At 45.4% G+C, this 25,174-nt stretch overlaps 1 protein-coding gene across 3 annotated transcripts in view; it reads right to left on the bottom strand.

Moving 5' to 3' along the window:
* RHOT1 (ras homolog family member T1) overlaps nt 1–25,174 on the bottom strand; it is a 671,689-nt gene that overhangs the window by 212,669 nt on the left and 433,846 nt on the right. For all 3 annotated transcript variants that reach the window (XM_086930896.1, XM_086930894.1, XM_086930895.1), the window contains exon 17: nt 3,084–3,203. In XM_086930896.1, the coding sequence (XP_086787022.1) occupies nt 3,084–3,203 (120 nt within the window). The remainder of the gene's footprint in view (nt 1–3,083; nt 3,204–25,174) is intronic.

The raw sequence follows: 25,174 nt of genomic DNA, 5'->3' as shown, positions 1-25,174 counted from the left end.
TTTTGCCCCACAATAAGAGTAATTTTTGTACCATAAAAAAATAATAAAAATAAAAAATATATTTTCATATAATGAAGTTGTTCAGTCCCCTTGATTCGACCATGTGATTTTGCTATGTGCCGTCAACCCCTTGGTTAATCACCCCTCCATATATATCAGTGTGGACCCCATAGCTAGGGCCTATATATCCTGAGGCAGGGTTTTCTCCTTTTCTATAATTGGTTTCTTCCCCCCTTTTTTCCTGCCCTCATCATTAAGATACCCACGGGGAACCCCCTTCTCTGTTCAGTTCGGTCCCTGTCTTTTAGCCTCTGGAGCCAAATTAAAAGGCGTACCTCACGATCCTTGATGGTTTTAGTGGAAAAGGTACGACATACCTTACAGTCTTTGGCAGCATGGTCTGGATAAGGGCAATACAGGCAATCTTCATGCTGGTCATCAATATGCAGCCTCTTCTTTCCACATGAACCACAGGATCTAAACAGACCCTTTTTTGGTGTTTCAGCCATGATAATATCAGCAATCACAGATGGAAACAGAATAAAATGTTCAAGAACACTGGAATTCAGTTGTGAAGAAAAAACTGAGCAGAGCTCAGAGGAGACTCCCTTAGCAGTAGTAGTAGTAGTAGTAGTAGTAGTGGTGGTAATAGTAGATAAGCTTTATTCGATAAAAGATTTATCATAAAAGCATAACAAAAAACATCCATTTTATGTCCATGATAACATTTATCATTTAAAAACGATCATCGTATAAAATCGTTTCTCCCTTAGCACAACGTGTGGTAGAAAATCTGATGGACTGAGGCTCCTTCCAGGAGGGTTCTAGAGGGAGGTGGCAGCTGATTGGCTCTTTTTTTAGAGTTTGGTCCTTTCTACAAAAGGAAATGGATATGTTACTAATGTGAGGCCTTTAGGCCTATGTATCTATAGGTCTATGGGACATTATTTTATTTATGTACCGGGGACTCCCATTCCGACGATGGGGAATGATTCAGGCATGTGAATCTATGAAAGACACCCCTAATACTGGATAAGAATGCATTTACTCACCTCAGATGAGGGAGACTACGTTACACAGAAGCCTTAGCAAATGAATGAGGCAGTCTAAGGAGTACAGAAAACAGGGGCCTTTATATGCTTAGGGTTACATAGTCAGCATAAATCCAAGGGGAGGTCCTGGCTCATGTAAGCATGTAAAATGCTTAATATGTGCATACAAGATCTGCTTGCTCAACAAAGTGGGAGGAGAGTTACTTCTCCATACAGCAGCAAAAATAGCCTGACAGTTATACTAGAGGAGCAGGTGCATTCTACTAGCTAGGCCCTTCTGAGCATGTGCAAGGCTCTGAATAGGGAAACAGCACATGGCGAGAACATGGCTAACTAATATGGCTGCCAAAATACAAAATGGCTTTCAGCTCATGCTAACAAATCCCTCCAATCTTTAACAGGAGGTTTGAGGGAGGGAAGGAGGGAAGGAGGGGAGGAGGGAAGGAGAGAGAGAGAGTGGGAGAGAGAGAGAGAGAGAGAGAGAGAGAGAGAAAGAGAGAGTGAGAGAGAGAGAGAGAGAGAGAGAGAGAGAGAGAGAGAGAGAGAGAGGTGTATGTGTGTGTGTGTGTCTAGTCCTGCCTATGGTAGGATGGCTAATTGAAAAAAAAAGTCTTCAGCTTCTTGGGGAATTCAAGAAGAGAGGAGTAGGCTCTGATAAGGAATTGGAGGTTGTACCACGCATTAGGAGCAATGTAAAAGAATGCCAGTCCTCCTGATCTGGCTCTGGGTATGTGTGGGATATGTGCGAGTAGAAGTCCTGCGTAGCATAGGTGTCTAAGTGCTGGGAGGAAGGAGATGCGAATGTTCAGGTAGGTGGTGCCTGAGTAGGGTTGTACCTTGAATGTGTGAGACATTTGAACTGAGCGTGTTTGTGTATCGTGAGCCAGTGTAGTTTCCAGAGGTGTGGTGTGATGTGAATTCTGTGCGGGAGGTAGGGATGAGTATGGCTACCGAGTTCTGGATGGTTAGTAGTCTTCAAGTGAGTTGCTTGGTCATCTCAGCGTAGAGGTTAGTTCCATATACCATTTGCTGGTGATTAGGGAGTGAATAACAGTTTTCTAGTGTTGCTTGGGAGCCATTTGAAGATGTTCCTCAGCATCTTCAGGGCGTTGAAGCCTGATGCAGTGACGGCGTTGACTTGTACAGTCGGGTCTAGTTTGCTGTTGATGATTATGACTCAAAGCTTCTTTGAAGAAAATCAACTTATAATGTCCAAGCCCAACACTAGATAGCAGGAGTATACAACGTATGTGTATCTACAACTACTCATGCTACAATCATAATTTTACAGCTTGGACTTCATTACAAATACCTATGCTCTACAGAATCTAGCAATATACTGTTTAAATGTGAATTATCCAGCAAAACTGCAAAACGAAAATAAAACATTGCACAGCGCAAGAATGTCCAACAATGCAATGACATTTGGTAACCTAGGCCAGACAATGTTGTGACATTACCTCCATTTCAAACATAATAATTCTGGTTATGACTTATTTTGATTGATCCAACCTCACCTGGTGATGTCCAACATAGCTATTCAGTAATATTTAGTGAGTGAAGCTAGCCTAATTGAAACCAGCATGATGGCATGTTTTATCTAATATTAACTGGAACCCCACAATGCTCCATATTTTGATAGTACCTTCTGATCATTTTATCTAGAGAACAGCATTTACAAAACACACCCACTTTCATAACTGCAAACCAATTAAGAAGCCTAGGATGGTCACATGGTGAACCTATAAGAAATTAAGCGTGAAAAACTACTTTTTTGTAACAATAGACAGTGATCTTAGACAACTGTCATACCATTTTGAATGGCTGACAAACTACATCAACATCCAACATGCATCCTAAAAAACGACCTTCCTCCAACCACATTGAACGTCTTTGCAAGACCAACCTTTTAGCCCACTGGTGCTCTGGATTCATACCTGTACTTTAATAGCTTATGGTGATACAAAGCTGATTATAGTCTGAAAGCAATTTGCTCCATTTATTCTGAAATAAGTAATACAAAACACAAACCTTAAAGATTCTAGCACAATATTTAAATGATGCAGGGTTGCTGGTATCATACACGAGGCAAACAGCATCACACATGACATCAGCTGTAGATAGAAATTCAGAGTCCGGGAGATGATGCAACTAAAGTAAAATAAATAGAAAAAAAACAGCTTGAGATAGGAGCCGTATACATTTTTTTGACAACATTAAAGTTAAAAATGTCTAAGATCAGGCACTTATTTGTAATTGAAGATCTTAAATGATGTAGCTTAGCAGTACATAACTCAACATCTCCCCAGCATGAACCGTAATATTTGTGAGACATACACTACAAAATATAGTTCTACACTGCCTTATATGCCTTCAAATTATTGTGAGATTGTTCTCATTAAACTCTGGGCATTCAGTTGAGAGTTCTGGTTATCGGCTGGGTAGATGAGTTTAAAAAACTACTTCTCAGGAGCCCAACCCAGAGCGCCTCATTTAAATGACAGAGCGAACACCTACCCTTTATAGGAAGAGGAACAGTGGGATTATGCAAGTCAGAATGAATGCACTCCTGCTAATTATTATAAAAGAAGCATGTACAGTATACCCGATAGCATATCCCTGAATTATTTCCCAATATTCTTTGCTGCAAACAAAGAAGACACTAGAAGTAGTTCAGATCTATAATCCCTGTGGCTGACGGATTATCAACATACAAGAAGGACGACCTGTTTTACATTTTTAAGACATAAAACTTATCATTCGAATTAGGTAATACGGAGTTTTTGACCTTTCGTTTATTTACTGAACTTATAGGCTTTTTTTTAACGTTAAGTATGATCTCAGAACCAGAGCTAACTATAACGTAAATTTAACTTTTTTTTGTTGTTGCTATTTTCTAGGTTCTTTTAATGTAAAATATCACATTGTTTGCATTGCAGGATTTGACAACGTAGTGTTCTTTTTGTAAAAAAAAACTGTTAGTTATTAACCTTTTGCATTGCATTACATATTTTTGTTCCTTTTTTACTCCCTCGTGTCTCTTGCGGGAAATACCAAGCAATGAAAAGAGAATGCGGGAATGGGTTGCGACGTATCTCATGGAAGAAAACTGAAAATTTGGGAAGTTTTTGTGTAATATGAATTAGTGCTTTCAGCTTAAGTAGGATAATAGATGTTATATAAAAAAATGTAGATTACAATGATCACTGAAGTGTTTTATTGTGAATAATTCATTACGTATGAACTTCGACGATCCAGCGCGTTTTTCGCAAGAGACCTACGAGTGTTTCCTACCAATGACAGGCCCCAGCGAGACCTCTGAGCAGGTTTTTAGGTCGAAGCCTAGCGTAAGACTGCACACATCGCTGGTGAGATTTAGTGTTATCCGGGAGCGTTCACTAGAGGGCTTTAAGCACTGCCCCTCTTTCCCATTGGCCGGAGTCACTATTCATGCTAAATGGTGGCCAGCCATTGGGAAAGAGCGTCGTCTGATGTACACTTTTCTCTTTTTTGTTTGACCCACTTGGACGGACTGCCCCGACTTACTGCTGGCGTAAAAGGTTTGTTATCTTCTTTATGGGTTTAAACAGATGGCCAGCAGGAAGTCCGGCCGAGCCCGTGGGACGGCAGAAAAAGAGAAAATGAAGACGTCAGCAAAGCAAGCGCTTGTTGCATAGGCAGACGATACCCTGGGTGCTCATGTCTATAAAAGAAGACTTTTTCGGTGTAGATAGGGGCGGCGTGCCGCCGAAAACACATAGTGAGCTCTGGGGTTCAGTGCTGCGAAGCTGCGTGCCATTTTCACAGGCTCGTTTAACCAATATGATTTAGTTCAGCCTTCCACCCTTCCTGCCACTTTGAAATGAGCCTGACAAGGAGTGGGGGCTGCACGAGGTGGGGGCATGCTGCTAGTCGCAAGTCAGCTTGTTGACAGGTGACAGCCACGCCAGGGTGTGACAGCTAATCAGAGGTGTTATCTCCACACGCCCACCGCACTTGCAGGTCCCAGACAGAACTCGCATCCATCACTGCTTGAAGTCGAACCCACCCAGTGTGCAAGCATACACCGGACCAGAGGAGGGGGTCTGAGCTCGTCGTGCTTAGCCCCAGCCAGCCTCAGTATCTCTCTGTGGTTACCCGAGCAGAGGCGATTCGCGCCACTGTGCGTGCACCTCCCCGCTGGGCTCAGCATTTCGCTTTGGTACCCGAGAAGAGCTCCTCAACCAGGCTGAGCATGTTCCTCGGTGGCTGGCGAGCCGAGACCGGGTGCGAGTAGCACAAGTGTGCCCTGGGATCGGCGTCCTGCACACTAGCCAGGCACGGCATCCTCCTCGATTCCAGAGGCAGACCGAGTCAGTGTGCGTGCACTCTGGCGAGCGCAGGTTCCCCCTCTGGTACCCGAGGAAAGGGATGCCGGACAGAGTGTGCGTGCGAGCAGAGGCGAGTCCACACTGAGGAGGTGCGTTCCGGCTGAGTTGAAGCTTCTTCCTCTGGTACCCGAGAAGAAGGGAGGCCGAACTGAGTGTGTGTGTTCCTTTCCTGGCCGGTTCAGCATCTTCCTCTGGTACCCAAGGAGAAGGGCGTCCCCGAGTGTGCGTGCGCTCCGGCCGAGCTTAGCGTATCCCAGTGGGCGCCTCTTACACCGGTCACAACTCTGTTGAGACCCGTCTTGTGCCCGGAGAGTCCTCCGCTTCATCCTTCTGAGCCCTGCCCAGTGCGATGGCCCGCTCTCCGGGGGGCGTCTGCGGTGTTCTGCCGCTCATCCTGCTCTGGACAGTTCTTGGGGCCATGTCTTCATTGTGGTAAGTGCTGTTCCCCCTTCTCTTTTTCACGTGTTATTGGCAGGGTGGCTGTAAGGTCAGCTCTGGCCACATCAAATGTTTCAACTACTACCTCCAAAATAACACGTTTAGAGGCACAGGTATAATATTGTACTTTTATTTCTGAAACGAGGTGTTAAGTGCACTGCGTTTGAACGCACTGTTGACGGGATGAGAGGACAGTTGAACACCTGGCTAAAGCAGAGAGTGTGAAGTCACTTGCTGTGCCTGTATGTGTTGTGTGCACTGTCAACGTGACGGATGCTGAGTGACAGCTCGTGAAGGCTTGCGCCTCCGCCCGCAGGTTAAACTCTTCTGTCACTTGTCTGTTTACAGTCAGTCAGTCAAAATACTTTATTGCGATAACTTATTATCATATAAAGACAATGGCAAAATACAGATTGTTTAAAATACATATACAGAAAGTGCATACTTTAAAAACAGTTAAAATACAGTAAAATAAAAAATCATACATCATGTTACAATTCATATTGTTATAAAATACAAAGTGCAAAGTGCTAAAGTGCTAAGAGAGTGCTAAGAAAAAACCCCAGCAAGACAAACGTTACTAACACCAAATGTCCCTGTTACAAGTCCTGATACAATTACAAGTACTGAAATAATTACAAAGTGCCTATTTAGGGTACACAATCTATACCACTAGGGGAAGTAGCCGCATTTTTTGATCTAAAATTCCTACTCCTAATAGCACTCACCAGGAAACTAGCCACATGAAACATAATCTTGGGAGTCTGTAGAAGCTGTAAATAAATAAGGGCAGGTTTAACTTGAATAAATCCAGCTTCCCTAAGAATAGGCACAAGGAACTTTCTCCTAGCATCAATGTAGTGACTACAGAACATCACAAAGTGCACAGTGTTTTGTTCGGAGAAATGATCGCAAGAACATGGTAACGCCATTTCTGGGGTACTCCATACAGGATAAAAACCAAGATTAAAATGTATCAAATTAAAACGGAAACGAGTTAAAATTAACCTATGGTAAGGATGAGTCACCGTATTCAGATAATTTTCTGGGCCGTCAGGTATAGATAATATTAGACTGGCCCTGACACTGGGTTTTTTCAGCTCACATTCTTCCCTCTCCAGAGATAAAAGCTCTCTCATTGCAAGTTTTGTAAACGCTATATCTTTAGGTGTTATAGAATCTATTACAGAATATAGCTCAGGCCTCCCCGACCTGGAAAAATTTTCCTTGATGTATGTCAGCCACCTAATGTTGTTAACTTTGTCCAAACACAAACAGTCTCTCATAATGATATGGTTTAAAGGGATTTCTTTGTTAAGCCATAACCTCAGCCAAGCTACTAAAGGTGCTGTTTTTATCAGGTCTGTGATGTAGCCTTCCCCTAATTCCATATGAACAGTGTAGGACGGGGTTGATTGTGGAACACCAAGAACAGATCTAAAAAATTTGTTTTACATCATCTGTAGGGGATCCAGTCCCCTATAACCCTATATCGAACTACCATATGATGCCACTGAGATGCATTTGGCCTTATACATTTTCATTATGGCTGCAATTGGCCTGGCCCCAAGTTTCTTAGAGAACCCCTGAAGGGCTGCAGATGTTCTTGCTAACGAAGTTACTCTATTCTTGACATGGGGTCCCCAGTTTCACTTCTCATCAAATGTAATCCCTAAATAGGGAAAGGAGGTTACTCGAGCAAGCTTCTCCTGTCCGCAGAGAAAAATTTTGTGATCGTTTTTTCTAGCTGCCCTGCCCATGAGCATAATTTGAGATTTTTTCGCATTTATTTTCAGATCTAATGAGCCCATTAAGGATTCAAAGGCGTCCAGAAGGCGTTGGAGCCCCACCCCGGTACGCGCAAGAAGAACCGCGTCATCCGCGTAAAGGAGAACAGGAATCCCCTGATCCCCTGCACGCGGAATATCGAGGGTCACGTCCCTAAGAGCAGGCTCCAAAGCATTCACGTATAATGTGAACAAAAGGGGTGCCAAGATGCACCCCTGTCTAACCCCTTTTTCAGAAGCGAAAACGTCAGTGCACCTTCCACTCGAGGTAACTCTGATTTTTTGCAGTGAGGCCAGAGTGCAGGTCAGCCAATAAGTTGACTATTGTCCTATCCAAGCCCATTTCCAGCAATTTTGACCAGAGCTTTGATCTGTTGACCAGATCAAAGGCGGAGGAGAGGTCCATGAAGCCAAGGTACATGGACCCCTCCCTAGCCCTGGTATATTTCTCAATCAACAGGTGGAGATTCAAACATTGGTCCTGGGTACTTCTTTTAGGTCTAAAACCATATTGCAAATTTGTCAGAATACTGTTCTCAGTAGCCCACTCATTTAGTTTTACTAATATAACTCTTCCTAGGATCTTAACTGATGAGTCAATCAATGAGATTGGTCTATAACATGCAGGATCCTGCCTGTTTCCCTTTTTGAACACAGGGATAATTATAGATGTTTTCCATGACTCAGGAATATTATCATGGCTTAAAGCATTAAAGACCCTGCAAAGTAATCTAGACCAAAAATTAGGGAAGCATTTAAAGGCGTCTGCAGGAACACCATCGGGTCCTGGCGCCTTTTTCTTCAGAGTACAGTCTATGGCATGTAAAACTTCCGTTACTTCAAAGTGCAATTGATTCCTAATGGCTTTAGTGTCATCCCCCTGAGCCCCGGGATCTCCACTGGTGTGATCAGAGTAGATGTCGCTAAAGTGTTTTATCCAACCTTCATCAGGTATATTAGTTTCAAGGGGCGAATTTTTCTCCCCTGTAAATAAAGGTTGGTTGACAATCTTCCAGAATTCTCCACTGTTTTTCAAAATTGCTGGATCTAAGAGCTGGGTCCAGGCTTCATCTTTAATCTGTTTTTTCCTGTCTGCTATGGCTTTTTTGTACTGGGCTCTACAGGTGGTTATAAGTTCACGATCTTTCGAAACAGCTTTTAAAGCATTGAGCAATGCAGAATGTGCTTTTGAACATCTGTGATCAAACCATATTTTGATGGGCATTGTCTTAGGCTTAGATCCAGCAAGCAGCCTGCGATTAATCTTGCTGCAGATGCTACCAAACGCAAATATCACTTCCCTATCTTCAGCCTCGCTAGATAGGCACACACCAACCTCGTCCTCAGCATCAGAGAGTACCCCTTGTACGAAGGATTCAGGGGTTATACTATCCCATTTCAATCTGCGTCCCTGGTCTTTAACTTTGAGTACTTGTTTATTATTGCAGGGGCCATTATTTCGCCCTATAAGATCAGAAGTTACTAGGTCCAAGGAGACAGGATTATGATCACTGAAGACAGAGACCACAGTCTTATACATTAAAACCTTACCTAAAAGACACGCTGAAATAAATATATAATCAATAATAGAGCCATTGTCTGTTCCCTTAAATGTAGGGGCCCTATCACCCCCCTCCCCGCAGCCAGACTCATAAGTTCCATCTTGCTAAAAAGTTCTCTAAACATTCCCCCTGTTTGTTATGTTCAAGATGGATAGGCGAACAATTGGGAGGGGATTCTACGTCATCGCAAATACACATTAATGAACACGGGTGTATGTTAAAATCACCCAAGAAGAAAATTTCAAAAGAATTAACATTTTCACTATAGACTGACAAAAACTGATCCAATCTATATAGACTATATAAAGTACAGTCAGATGCATTGGGGTTATAAAAGTTTATAAATAAAATATTGGGAAATTCTACTGAGGAAAGTTCAACAATTAAACATTGCTCGGATCCCGAATCACATTTGTTTAGGACACCTTTAATGTCTAATTTAAAGAGGCTTAACAAGTCTCCCTTGGCTCTTCCTGCAGCGCTAGACACTGTAGGAATACAAAAATGGCTGTAGCCATCTAAAGAAAAGCTGTTATTTGTATCCCATGTTTCCTGCAATGCAATAATATCGAACTTAGTCATAAAATCTGTCCATGCCACATTACCTACTTTAGCCTTGATTCCTGCAATATTCCAAGTAAGCATACTAAATACTGGTACATATTTCTCTTCATGGCTTATATGTTCAGGCGAAAGTCAATCATTTTGGTCCAAAAAGGATAGAGGAGCATATTGGTTAGACAGCAAAAGGGGTTGTGCAAAAGGATTTTGGTGAACTGGAAGAGCTGGGTGGTTTACAATATTTTGGTGTTGATCTCGACCCCATCTGTTTGTATCCCAATTATTATCCCACCCGAAAGCTGGGGTCCTAGGGTAGGTGACATTCTGTTGTTCTCCATAAAAAAAATTTCAAGTTAATGGGACAACAGTACCTGCCTGTGTTGGGGCGGGAATAAATTGGTGAGGATGTTTGGCAAAACGCCTGTATGTGAAAAACTCACTGCCACACAATCCCCTTTGAATTTTTTGGGACGATTTCCTAACCAGGAAACCCTTTTTGCGTTCTTAATCTCCTGAGCCAGTTGCTGCCCCCCCCCTACTATACCAGCTTCTAGGGGGGGGACATTGGCTAATACTAGGACAACCGGTGAAGCTTCAACTATAAATTGCAAGGGGTCCGTTAACTGGGCTTGTACTGGGGGGATTTCAACTGTTAAAGGACCATCCCCTTTACCAACTGTTTCATTAGCATTTAGAACCGGTAACTGCGTTGGGGGATTATTATGCAACAATTCATCTATTCCTTCACCATCGAGGTCAGCATGCTCTCCAGTATTATTGCCCATGTTAACAACCAGCGTGGTAATATTTACAACCCCCTCCACTATCTTGTTCTGCTGCCCTCCTAGCTTTTTGACCTCAGTTTGTAGTTTATCTATTTTAGCTATTAGAGGTTTAATAATGGCTTTAATTTTACTTTCAATCAGCTCAGCAATTTTAACAAACAAGTCATCATCAACGTTAAGCTTTGCTCTCCCCTCTCCATTTTCCTTTAAGTTAACCTTTGGAGTATTTGCCCTCTTACTCCTTGTCCCCGACCTTAACCCTCCCCGTTTTGGCTGGTTTTTAGCACTAGAGCGATCTGGCCGAGGGGCATGATCAGATATGGACTGATCTTCGTCTGAGGGACAAGCCTGTATCTCCTGTTCAGAGTCACTGTCTATATTATTCACAGGGTCCGCAATATGCACCTCAGGGGCTGGCACTGTATTTTCAAATGAATTGCTGCTGCCCTGATTAATAGGAAGGATAGAACAGGCTTCAAGATCAGTCTCCAGGGATATAATGTTTTCGGTAGGAGGAAGTATGGTGGGGCTCAAGCATCGTAGATCTGGTGATTGACTCAACCCCAGCGATTCTCTCCTCTGTATATTTATTTTTTGCACAGTTTGGACCAAATAGTTTTCCATAGTATTTGCTACAGGAACAGCGCCTCGTTTCGGCATCCTGCCACTGAAGCCAGAAGACTGTGTCCTCAGTTTTTAAAAGTAGGTGTACAAATAAATACAACAATGTCTTACTTGGATAGAAGGGTGTGCCTCAAGCATCCAACAGAGTTTCTGGCCCTGTCCCTGTCCCTGTCGCTTCCTGCCGATGAGGGCCGTAGAGGGCCCACCCTTTGCCCCGGGCGTCCCGCATCGCAGGGCTGTCTGCAGATTTATGGCGCCTTCTGGCGCTCTGTCGCCGCGTCTGTTGCGCGCCGCCGCGAGGCCTGCCGGGTGATGTAGTCCCCGGAGCGGCGGCGCGAGGCTTGGTGACTAGGTGACTCTCGGCGGTGGCGGCTTACTGTCCTGGCTGCTCTGTGGACTCCTGGCAGTGGCGGCGTGGTAAGTATATCTCCCCCGCTCTGCCGGGGTGTCTGCAGATTTATGGCGCCTTCTGGCGCTCTGTCGCCGCGTCTGTTGCGCGCCGCCACGAGGCCTGCCGGGTGATTTAGTCCCCGGAGCGGCGGCGCGAGGCTTGGTGACTAGGTGACTCTCGGCGGTGGCGGCTTACTGTCCTGGCTGCTCTGTGGACTCCTGGCAGTGGCGGCGTGGTAAGTATAACTCTTCTGTCACTTGTCTGTTTACGTTACAGCAGGAAACGAGATACACAGGTCCTTTTTTGCTGGTAGATAGTATCTGGAGAGTGCAGGTAAACAGCTCGTCCGTCGCACTGTAGGTAACGAGGCCCCTGTGCGTCCTGGAGAACATGCACCCTGGTACTGAGTCCCGGGTCCTGCAGCTGGCGGGGCCTCTCTTTGTAACATTCAACCTGCCGCTCACCTGCTCCAGGGAATTCACATTATACCAAATGTGGCGTCAGTGCACTTGTAGTGTGAAAGACTTGTGTGTGTGTCTTCCACCGCCACTGACTGCTCTTCGAAAGGGCCATGACAGCGAGTAACGTGGCACAGCTGGCCTCTAATGATGTCATGCACATTTTCTGTTCGCAAACATTTCCTTCAAAATATGCCGTAGGTACCTAACCTGACGCTCCGCAGACACCCGTGTACACTGAACTATAGGTGTGGTAATTAAATCACTTTTGCCCAGCTGCGCTTGGTGTGAAGCACGCTTCAAGGCACATTCAGTCTCGATATTTCTTCGCCTTGACACTTCCAGTGTTTTACAAAGTACGGCCATCCTGGGTTTTTTTCAGTTTGTCTTGGATTCATTTTTATTAAAATATACGACTATTTGGTATTTCAGAGATAAACGTGTACGGGATTTCTCCTCGATCCTTCTGGGGCCACCAGCCCTGACGCGCTGAAATACTGGTGGTAGAACCCAAGCACAGAGTATGTGGTGTCGCACAGCACTGAGCTCGCTGGTGTAATACAAACATCCCTTATAACAAGGTCCCTGTGCAGCACTGGGTTTATGTTTTGCATTCGAGCAACAGCATGCCCACCTCCCACTGCCCAGTGAAGCTGCAGCTACATATCTGTGGCAGCAGCCCAATGAAGATGCGCCTATTAAGCGCAAGCGGAGGTACAGTGCAGCTTCGCCTACATAGCGCTGGCGGCGGCACAGTGCAGCTGCGCCTATATAGCGCTGGCGGTGGTACAGTGCAGCTGCGCCTTCATAGCGCTAGCAGCGGCACAGTGAAGATGCGCCTATAGAGCGCTGGCGGCGGTACAGTGCAGCTGCGCCTACGTAGCGCTGGCGGCGGCATAGTGAAGCTGCGCCAATATAGCGTTGGCAGTGGTACAGTGCAGCTGCGCCTACGTAGCTCTGCCGGCGGTACAGTGCAGCTGCGCCTACGTAGCGCTGGCGACGGCACAGTGAAGCTGCGCCTATATCATGCTGGCGGCGCAGAGGCGTAGCTAGAGCTTGTGGAGCCTGGGGCTATCCTTCAGATTACCGCCCCCTGGACGGGGTGCTGGGGAAAAAGGACGGCGAGCACCTGAAAGAGGTCAGAGACATGTAGTCTCGCCACTAATAGTCAGGTGAAGCTCACAACTTCTCCTCCACAGGCAGCCCACTGCTAAGCTGAGCTCTAGAATTGGGTGTGAAAGAACTTACTTAGGACGAAACAAGCAAAAACGAATCACATCCTGTGCTCGCCCTTGAAAAATGTACAGTAGCTTGAGGCATTTTACCTACCTATGCCTTCCAAAGCTAGAAACGGAAACTTGAAGAGCAGGCACCCTGTACCAGAGTACCTGCTTGAGAAGTTCCGGTACTCTGTAATTAAACGTACTACGTTACTCTTAAGAAGTGCCGGTACTCTCCAATTAAACGTATTACGTCACTCTTGAGAAGTGCATGTACTCTCCGTCTCAAAATAAAAAAGTTCCGGTACTCAGTACCTGCCCATTTAAAGCACTGATGCCTTCCTAAAACACAAGTGCTAAGCAAAGTGGGTATCCATCAAATAGCAACTTAGCTGCTTTGTTAGTCTGTCATAAGTGTGGAGGGGTGGGAGACGCCTTATAAGCCTGACATGGTTTTATTCTGCTGTTTGTGGAGTAGATGTTGTCCTTTTTATTGTATGGACTTGTCAAGCGAAATGCCAATAACATTTTCTTACAAAAAAAGAACTTAATCTGTAGAATCTTTGAGTTTCTATTGAAGGATGGCCCTGCCTCTGGCACCATTCAGTCAGTGCCAGTAAATAATATTATTGCCTCACTCTCTATGCAAGTTTTACCGAAGAGGTAAATTCCACTGAGAGAGCACTGAGATCTTTGGAAACATTCTGACCTGTTGTGGAACTGTTTATGTCCCTGTCTGTTGTTCTGTCTGTTAAGTCTCTGCTCACCACCCCCATAGGCAGCCATCCCCAAAGAGGAACAGTGGAGGCTTCTGCTCTGTGCCAGTGAGGCCTGTGGTTGTAGGTAAGAGGAGGAGCAGGTAGGGTGTCAAGCTCCTCATGGGGGCGTTCTGTTTACCGACACACCATCATCTGCAATAGATAATAATTATTTGAAAAATAGTTTGAGAGGATAACAAGATCTGATGTTCCCCAACTGTGCCCGAGGGACACTTGGGATGTGGAAGCAAAATTGGACATAGCTTGGGACAAAGAAGGATGCGGTGTTCAAAAGAACCTAATGAGGGACAGTGTTGGCTACTGAAATCTGTGCTGCACCTCAATATTTTCTTCATCAGCTGTGTGTTCATCCCCTCTGAAATAGACAAAATGGCTTGAAAGTGACTCTCAAGCATAAAACAGGGGATATTTAGTAAATAGTTTCCACCAAATACTTTGATTCTAGGCAGAGTACTGTTCTAGCTCTAGCCACAGAACACTTTGGAGTTGAAAGGTTTGTAATACTTTTCATGCAAGTGAAGCAGGTATGCTGGGATCCTTTGCACGGCACAGGGAAGAAAGAACCTTTCACTTTACTGCCTAAATCTTGCCCTTGAAAATAAGTTCTGAACTCCCCCCCCCCCCCAACTTCTTTTTATAGGACTTGTGAACTGCCACTCCCCAAAGATCCTTTCCTCCCCCCCGAAACCCGTTTAAGCACCCCCTTACCTCACTCAGCCTCCAGTACTCTACAGTGGTGGCAGCCAGGGTCTCTATGTAGGGGTTGGTTCTCTTCTGCTGCAGCAGCAAATCCCCCAGCTCTGCCATTGCCACAGACTCGACTCCTCATGAGTGCACATAGTGGTAGAGCATGTGACACGTCACTGTTACGTTCTAGTCTGCGCGAGGGCTGGCCAAAGTTATGTTCAGGGCCGTCATTGGTAGCGTTGGTGTGCTACATGATTGACGGCCCTGGGAACCACATGCAAGGTTACGCCGCGCACCGCACCACCACCACCACTATGCTTGGTGGTGCGTGGGTGCCCTGCAGCCGGTGCGCTTGCAATTACATAACTGCACGTCACATGTGCAGACAGGGCTCCTCAGCGACAGACTTTGGTGAGTCGGTGACATGTGTGTCAGTGTCCCCAAATAATAAACGCTGCCGCCACGTGCCACTAGGGCAAAGAAACAATTTGGATACTGCGAATTCGATCAGTGACAATGAATGAAAAGATAATTTATATAGCGCGAAGGCTACCCTAAGGCGTCCCAGCGTGGCGGAGGTTGGCTAAGGCAGAGCTGCTGGAAGTTACACAGGCTTGTTAAAATCGTTTTAACAATAAAGGAAACCTTAAATAATCCCTCAAAAGAGAACATTTCTCCCAAAAAAAAACATGTATTCTTAGTATGGATGAATACACACCAGTCAATGAACTAGTTATAAATCAGTATATTTGTCAACAGAAACCCAATTATTTGAATGTACAAACCGCAAGATAATGCAAACAAATGTTTCTGCTATACATCGATACATACATTTAACATACGTAGACACAATATCACATGAACATAAACAAACAAAGAATCCTTGTAGCCCTAACTTCTTAAGGGATTGCGAGGGAACACTTTCTTTTCATAAATTATGGTTCGCAACCCATTATAAAGAGAGCCCTTTGTACAGCACCAATGGAGCGCCTAATTAATCTGGCGCCCTATACACTATCGCAGGGTACTGTATTTCTCATTTACTGAACAATTTAATCTCAGTGGGCTTCTCTTTTATGATAATATCGACGTGTGTCAGCCCTTTTCATCTGGGCCTCATCAGGACTTGGGGCGGAAAAGAAACCTAAAACACAATAAGGTACAGATCTTAATATTTACATATATTCACTTATATACAAATCTATACACATTGATTCTCGTAGGAGATATAGCTAATCACAAAAACTGACCAGCAGAAAATTCATACCACTGAAAATACTCCTGTGGGCAACACAGAGCATGAAAAAGTGCAGAGCGTGTATAAAGACAGGCTGATATTCTAATAACTCGTATATCGCCATGTCGGAATTCACTGTGTAAAGCGACTAACCCAGTTGGAAAGGCCAAAGAATAAAAAAGATTCAAAGAAAGAGTGAGATTAAGACCTTGAAATTCCTAAGTACTACAACTCTTGCCGAAATAAAGTGGTTCTAAAATCATTAGGGTGAAAGAAAAAGCAAGTTGAAATACAAAGTACTTCTGTATGTAGCTACCTCTAAAAATCGCTGATGGCATTGTTAGCGTATGCAAATACGGGAATGTTCCAGGGCACGACACAACTAGACAGGTGTTCTTCTGAAAAGCAATAAAGGCAACTAATGAAGGCATGGGCAAAAGTAATTTAAGTTCAAGTTCAAGAATTTATATAGCGCACTACTCACCCAGAGGGTCTCAAGGCGCTTGGGGATGGGTTCATTATTTATCGAATAGCCAGGTTTTAAGTTCTTTTCTGAAGGAAATGTGGTTCTGTGTAAGGCGGAGGTGGGTGGGGAGTGAGTTCCATGTCTTGGCCGCCAAGTAGGAGAAGGATCTACCTCCCATGGTGGATCTTTGGATACGCGGCACTGCGGCGAGGCCTTGCTTGGAGGATCTTAGTTGGCGAGTGGGTGTGTAGAAGGATAGTCGAGAGTTGAGGCATTCAGGCCCTAGTTTGTAGAGGGCCTTGTGTGCGTGGGTGAGGAGAAGGAATGTTATTCTCTTGTTGACGGGGAGCCAGTGGAGGTCTTTCAGGTGGCCGGTGATGTGATTTTGGCGAGGGATGTCCAGGATGAGTCTCGCTGATGCGTTTGGATGCGTTGGAGTTTTTTCTGTAATTTGGCTGTAATTCCGGCGTAGAGGGTGTTTCCGTAGTCCAGTCGACTCGTGACTAGTGCATGGGTAACAGTCTTTCTTGTCTCGGAGGGGATCCAACGGAAGATTTTTTTGAGCATACGAAGTACGTTGAAGCAGGAGGATGAGACGGCGTTGACTTGTCTGGTCATCGAGAGTGAAGAATCTAGGATGAAGCCCAGGTTGCGTGCGTGATCTGTGGGTATGGGTGCTGTGCCCAGAGCTGAAGGCCACCATGAGTCATCCCAGGCAGAGGGGGATGATCCTAGGAAGAGCACCTCCGTTTTGTCTGAGTTAAGTTTAAGGCGGCTGTATTTCATCCATTCGGCTACTTCTTTCATGCCTTCGTGAAGGTTGGTTTTGGCGGAGTTAGGGTCTTTGGTGAGGGAAAGGATTAGCTGGGTGTCGTCAGCGTAGGAGATGATGTTGAGGTTGTGATGCCTCGCGATGGATGCGAGTGGACTCATGTAAACGTTGAAGAGGGTGGGACTGAGTGATGATCCTTGTGCTACACCGCAGATGACTTCGGTAGCCTCGGATTTGAATGGCGGAAGTCTCACTTTCTGGGTTCTTTCGGCGAGGAACGAGATGATCCAGTCCAGTGCTTTTCCTTGTATTCCGATGTTGTTGAGGCGTTGTATGAGGGTGTTATGACAGACTGTGTCGAAGGCGGCGGAGAGGTCCAGTAGAATCAGGGCCACTGTTTCTCCGTTGTCCAGTAGTGTTCGGATATCGTCTGTGGCTGCGATGAGGGCGGTTTCGGTGCTGTGTTTGGCTCGAAAGCCGTTTTGTGATGTATCGAGGGAGTTGTTGGATTCGAGGAAGGCGGCGAGTTGGCTATTGACAGCTTTCTCGATGAGGGAGGAGGGAAATTGGGCGGTAGTTTTTGAGTTCGGCGGGGTCTGCTGTGGGTTTCTTCAGGAGGGCGCTGACTTCGGCATGTTTCCAGCTTTCTGGGAAGGTAGCCGAAATGGAGGAGCAGTTGATAACATCACGGAGATGGGGTGCGATGATGGAGTCTGCTTTATTGAAGATGTGGTGGGGACATGGGTCGGTTGGCGAGCCAGAGTGGATGGAATTCATTAGGCGGATGGTGTCTTCGGTGGTGATTGGGTTCCAGGCGCTGAGATTGTTAGAGGGCGGTTTAGGTTCTGAGGGGGGTGGGGAGGATTGTTCGTTGGAACTGTTTTCGAAGCCGTTATGTATGTCGGCAATTTTGTTGTAGAAGAAGGGGGATAACGAATCGCAGAGGTCTTGGGAGGGAGTGATGTCGTTTGAGGCTGCGGTGGGGTTGGTGAATTCTTTGACAATATTGAATAGTTCCTTGCTGTTATGGGCATTGTTGTCGAGTCGATTCTTGAGTGCTGATTTCTTGGTGGATCGGATCAGCTGGTGGTGTTTGCGGATGGCTGTCTTGAAGGTGGTCATGTTGACGGCGGTTGGGTTTTTTCTCCTGGTTTTCTCGAGAGTACGGCATAGTTTCTTGGATTTCTTAAGGTCATCGTTGAACCAGGGGGCCTTTTTGCTGTCTTGTTTGGGGTGATTGTTTTTCAAGGGTGCTAATTCGTCAGCGCTGTGAGTGATCCATTGTTTGAATTTGATGGCAGCTTGGTTTGGGTCCGATGAGAGGGAGGGTGGGTTCTGGTTGAGCGATGTGAGGAGTTGGTCGATGGTGATTTTATTCCATTTTCTTCGGGGAATAGGTTGTGGGGGGTTGTGGGTCGAGGTGGTTTTGTAGCTGAAGTGAACACAACTGTGGTCCGTCCAGTGGAGAGCTGTGGTGTGATTGAAGGAAATGTGTTTGCTGGAAGTGAAGATTGGGTCTAGCGTATGCCCGGCTACATGGGTGGGGGTGTCAACAAGTTGTTTGAGTCCGAGATTGGCCAGGTTGTCCAGAAGGGTGGTGGTGTTGCTGTCGTTTTTCTTTTCTAGGTGGAAGTTGAGGTCTCCTAGTAGAATGTAGTTTTCGGAGGCAAGGGCATGTGGACTGATGAAGTCCGCGATATCCTCGGTGAATTGTTTGCGTGTTCCTGGAGGCCTATAGAGGAGGGTTCCTCTGAGTGTGGTTCTGGGGTCCGTGTGGATCTGGAAGTGGAGGTGTTCGGCGGTGGTAAGGTTATCGTCAGATCTGGACGAGATTTTGATGGTGTTCTTATGGACGATGGCGATGCCTCCTCCAGTTTGAATGGAACGGTCTTTTCGGATGATCTTGTAGTTGTCCGGGATGGCTATGGCGATGTCGGGAGTTGATGATGCATTCATCCAAGTTTCAGTGAGGAAGGCGACGTCTGGTGATATGGTGTCGAGTAGATCCCAAAGTTCGGTGGCGTGTCTGTGGACCGAGCAGGTATTCAGCAGGATGCACTTCAGGTGGTTGGAGTCGGAGCTGTGTGTGGGGTTAGTGGATGTGGTAATGGTGTTGACGCTGGTATATTTGCAGGAGTACAGGTGAAGGGCCTGTGAGAACGTCCCGGGGCAGCCTTGTAGCATTGGGGTGTGTGTCCGGGGTTAAGGGCTAGGAGGGTGGCTGCGTCATACTTAATGCGGCCGGAGTGCGGTTTGCGGGGACCAGCGCTGGGCGCGGTCCAGGCGCGGACGGGCGTAGACGGGCTTACCTTTGGCGCACCTTCGGCGCGCATGAGGCGTGAACGCTGCGCGAGAATGCATCTGTCATATATGATATATGGATAGTGCGAGGGGTGAGGGAGGATGATCCTGAAGGCGAGGAGCGGGGCGGAGAGCCGGGCTGGGGGTCGCCACAACAACACCAAGATGGCTGCAAGCCAAAATGCGACCGGGACGAGCTAGGGGCACAGGTCAGGCAATGGCGGTCAGCAAACGCCAGTGGGATCGGCGCTATAAGGCACGGCAGGCACAGGCAGCAGAGTTAATAATTAAATAATATCCAATGATCACAAGCAAGGCACAGGCACAAGCAGTGCGAGCAGCGCTAATTAATTAATGTCCAATGATCACAGCCAAGGCGCAGGCACAAGCAGTGCGAGCAGCGCTAATTAAATAAATAATGTCCAATGATCACAAGTAAGGCCCAGGCACAAGCGGTGCGAGCAGCGCTACGATACCAGGATACCAGGAAACCAGGATGGGATTGGCAGCAACGAGGGGAGCGACCTCCTTCGGGGATCTCGGGACGAAAGAAAGTTAAAGCAAAAAGGGTCTTTCATAACCTCAGCATATTCCTACTTATTTTACAACAAGGGAAAAACTCGTTCACTTGGCCCAAGTGAAAACATTCATTGGCTGGCCCATTTTAATTGCTCCACTAATCACAAGCATGGAAACTGTACTTGCTCCCTGTGTTAATTTAAAATATTCCGAACTGGGTTACCTGAAAAGGGAAACTGAATAAGCTGGGGAGGTCAGTTAAATCGGCCCGACTTCTATCTGTGAAAACGCACAAAATTATGCTTACCAGCCTGGGAGATTAATTCAAAGGCTGCATTACCTCAACATCCGTGGAGACTGGCGCCAGTAACGCGGAAATAAGCGTGCTGCATAAAAGAGTAACCTACGTGTTGGCCATAAACAAAAGACAACGGGCAGATATCGATCAGAGCAAAAAGATGCTCCAAAGCGGACCCGTCTGTCTAAATAATGGTAATTCCGGGACGGCTGAATGAAACAGGGGACAGCAAATAAAATAAACTCTAATCAAGATAATAAAATAGAAAAGAACCACTAGGGTCGTGCAACCTCCGGCCGCTATAGCCCCTGAAATAGTGCCGCATGGGGCGGTCCACCCCCCGACCCCGCTAGCTACGCCACTGTGGCAGCGGCACAGTGAAGCTGCGGCTACATAGCGCTGATGGCAGTACAGTGAAGCTGCGCCTACATAGCGCTGGCGCTGCTTTCAGCCACCGACCGCTCCTAGACCCGGACAGATGCGCACTCAATGTAACATCACTGACGTTACGTCACTCAGGAGCGAGAATGCACCGCACTGTGAATGCACGTTCTGGGTTAGGCGTAAGTAATCCAAGGTTCGCTTACGAGTTTTGTGTCAGTCCGCGCACACGAAATGCAAAGCAAACCCCATAGCATTTATACACCACAGCCTGAAAATGTAAGATAACCTATATATTCTCTCTGTCTTGTCATCAAAATTGTCTGTATTGGAAAATCTGTGTCTCTTGAACGGCGACGAGTTTTTGAGTTTTCGGTGATATGGAGAAAATTCAACAATAATAAACATGCTTCATTATCGTTTTATTTTTCAAGTTTTGCAGCTGCGGAAGCTGGCAGGGGTGGGGTGGGGGGAGCGACGCTCTTCCGCGATAGCAGAGAAGCTGCCGCTGATAACTAGGATAGTAACACCTGTACAGTGCAATAAACAATGGAAAGGCAAAATGAAAGTACAAAGAGAAAGCTAAAGACTATCTATCATAAATGATAGGTTCTAGGCTCTGTGGAAAATGGTCTGCCTGCAACAGAACAGAGATGACAATAAGGAAAGAAGCTGCAACACACAGAGTCTTGGGAGACACCCAACAGCTCTTATGGAAGAAACGCACCATGTGGGTCACTGTGATTGAGGCCGCAGACCTAGGAACTCACTGGCGACCTCTGGTAATGAGAACTAAGATGTCAACATGGGAACGGCGCAAGAGGAACTTGATTCAGAAACAGGACTCTGGAATAGTAGCACTCCATTTTGAAAATAAGCATTAAAAATGCAATAGGTCTCGCCTTTTATTAAGTTAAAGCCATTTGCTTTGCTATACTATATCATTAGCAAAGCAAATGGCTTTAACTTAATCAAAGGCAAGACCTATTGCATTTTCAATGCTTGTTTTTTTGTACTGTGTTTTAATATAGCGCAAACTTGACCCGAATCGGGTATCAGAGCGCTTTACATAGCAGCAGTTGCATTACATTAGGACACATGCATTTTTGTTAGGCACGGGGAGATTAAGTGATTTGCCCAGAATCACAGGATGTTCAGCGTCATTGCCGAGACTCGAACCCAGTTCCCGAGATTCGAGGTTGACCGCCCTAGCCGTTAGGCCAACTCCTCCACCCCCACTACTTTGTTGTGCTCTTGCGAGACACCCACCGGGGAAAAACTTTTTAAAGGTTGAGTTTCTTATAAACAGCTGCTATTTAGTTTACTATAACTCTAGAGATTTTACAAATGATAAATTGGTGATGATTTCTAAGAATTTTTTGATTAACAACTGAACATCTATAGGCTTTTCGGATATCACGGGTCACGCAAGAGGATCTCAGGAGCTTTCTTTGAAAGATGTTAGGTTGATAGGATTGTCAACTTCTATTCAAAGAAGCACCACACCCTTTTTTCTCATTATGCACTTACAGGTGAACAGAAAGGTAGTTTTTTAGGTCTCGCACCTGCTACGCATCGCTAAGCGATGTCGCAGCAAGGCCTATTGTCGGAGGTTCTGTTTCCAGCGCCAGGACAACTCCGGGTAACAGAGAGCTCTACAAATGTGAAACATTTTTTTTTAAAAAATTACAAGGAGCTAAGGGAGACAAGAGATGTGCATGCGCAGCATCAGGAATCGGATCAGGTCGGCGCGGGAGCTCTGACCGTGGATAGCATGGCAGAATCGGATTACGACACGCGCTTCCATTGTGTTAGTTTGCATCAGCCTTTACATTTCAGTTTCGTTTTTACTCGTGCGTGGCAAGCTGGCTTTGCAAGATTTACAGCGTGTGACTACAGCGAAGTGGCACCTCGCTGCAGCCTTTACATTTCAGTTTTGTTTTTACTCGTGCGTGGCAAGCTGGCTTTGCAAGATTTACATTATGTGACTACAATGAAGAGGCGCCTCGCTGGTGCCAGCAACTGCCATTCAGTTATAAGGAAAACAAGCCTTTTAAACAATGTTTGCTAATTTGCCTCCCTTTTAAACAGCGCCTACAGGTTACACTGTGAAAGCAACTGCCTTTCAGTTATACCAAAAACAAGCCTTGCAAACAATGTTTGTTAATTTGCCTCCCTTTTAAACAGTGCCTACAGGTTACACTGTGAAAGCAACTGCCTTTCATTTATATTAAAAACAAGACTTGCAAACAATTTTCGTTAATTTGCCTCCTCAGTTACACCAAAACCAACACTTGCAACAATGTTTGTTAATTTGCCTCCTTTGAAACAGTGCATACAGCGCCAGCAACTGCCTTTCAGTTATAACGAAAACAAGCCTTTCAAAGAAAGTTAGTAAATTTTTTGTCAAGTCGCTGGGTGCTTTGGAGAGGATCAAGCTGGCTCTATTGTAAAGTATCAGGGACACGCGCGCAACGTCTATTGCAATGAAGAGCTTTATGCCACCCCTGTCGTGTGTGGCACCTCACGCTAAAAGAGCTTCAGGGCATACACATATACTTACTCGCTAACTTCAATAACTTCATAGGTATTTAAAAGACACTGCATGTTAAAGAGGCTTTGTTGGTAGCTACAATGAAGTGGCGCCTCGCTGGCGCCAGCAAGTGCTTTTCTTCTTAGGTGTTTAAAAGACGATGTGCATGTTAAAGAGGCTTTGTTGGTAGGTACAATGAAATGCTGCCTCGCTGGCGCCAGCAAGTGCTTTTCAGTTATAGTAAAAACAAGCATTGCAAACAATGCTAGCTTACTTTACTCCTTCGCAACAGCTCACACCGTGAGATATACTGTGAACAGCATTCAACAGGTACCAAAAACAACACTGTCATGTTTTTAGCAGCTAACTGCATTGCAAACTATTAGGCACATTCGTGCAAAACACATTAAAATAATACAAAAGCTTTATCTTGTCTTGTGTGGCAGCCTATGCGACAACAACTGTAGAGCACACTTAAAATAATTGCAAAGTACAAAACACATTTACATAATAAAAATGCTTTATGTTTTTCTGGTTGTGTGGGGCATCCTAGGCTCAAACAATTGTAGGGCACACACACACAGCTTCATCCTAGCACTTTACTGCAGTTTAGAAAACAATGTGCATATTAAACAGGCTTCGGTAGTATTTCTAATACAAAAGCTTTAGCTTCTCCTTTTCATGTGTACCAGCCTATGCGCTATTGCTTAGAGTTTTTAATTTTTCAGAATGCTTTTGCAGCGCTACTCGACCAAAATGGCTTCAGGTTCACCTCCCCTCGTGTCGCACACTACTTTACTGCTGTTTAGAAAACAATGTGCATGTTAAAGACGCTTAGTTACTATTTCTTCCCTACTAACAGACCCTGTAGCGTTACTCTATCTATTGCTTGAAGTTTTACATTTTTTAAATGCTTGTGTAGGGCAGCCTAGGCTCAAACAACAGTAGGGCGCACACACAGCTTCATCCTACCACTTTACACAGCTCCTGCGCACACATACAGCATTATCCAACGAAATTCCTCACCAGAGGATTTCGAAAACATTTAAAACACTAGTTGCATTGCAAACTCTTGTGTGGCAGCCTAAGCTTAAACAACTGTAAGCTACACAAACAGCTTCATCCTAGCACTTCGCGGCTCCTTAAGAAAGTATCAGGGCCAAGCGCGCAAAACACACAGCATGAGTACAAAAAAATGTGTATGTTATAAAAGCTTACTTACTACTTTTCTATTTATATCACCTCCTGTAGCAGTACTCTATCTATTGCTTAAAGTTTGTACTCTTTCCGAATGCTTTTGCAGCGCTACTTAACCAAAATGGCTACAGGTTCACTCCCCCTCGGGTGTGGCACACTACGCTCACACAGCTCCTAGCACACATACAGCCTCAGCCAAAGGTGTTCCTCACCGGAGTATTTCAAAATGCTTTAAAACACTAGCTGCATTGCAAACTTGTGTGCGCCAGTGTTATGTTTACACGCACCCTTCTCTCGCACTCTTCTCACGTGCTAGTTCTTATGCATTCCAGTATGTGTATTCTTTCAAATGTGTATGGCATGCTCTGTCATCGTGCCTTCTGCTGTGAATATACGGTTAAGGCAGTTGTTGTGCGCTAACCGGTGCCGCAGGATGTGCTGCTGGTGGTGCTTCCTTTTCCACGAATAAACTTATCTTTTATCCAATTTTACGAGTGATTAATACTCAACAAGTTGGCGACGAGGGACGGATCATCGTACGGAAGCACTTTGCTGGCTTTTAAAAACTCGTTTCCGTGACGAGCACCGAAGAATTCATTTCCCGGACCTACAGTCTTGGAGATTTTTCACGGGATTCCGCAGAGTCAACTCAAGGCTAGATATACTGGAAAGCCTACTTTTAAAACTCTCCGAGGGTTGCTTTGTGAAGATTTCCCCTTTGAATTAATTTTTATTAACTGAAAAATAACATTTGAA

Source organism: Lissotriton vulgaris, chromosome 7 (genome assembly GCF_964263255.1).
Source record: "Lissotriton vulgaris chromosome 7, aLisVul1.2, whole genome shotgun sequence".
NCBI classification, from domain to species: Eukaryota; Metazoa; Chordata; class Amphibia; order Caudata; family Salamandridae; genus Lissotriton; species Lissotriton vulgaris.
Note: the sequence above shows the minus strand (reverse complement) of the source record. Positions and strands in the feature narration are given on the sequence as shown.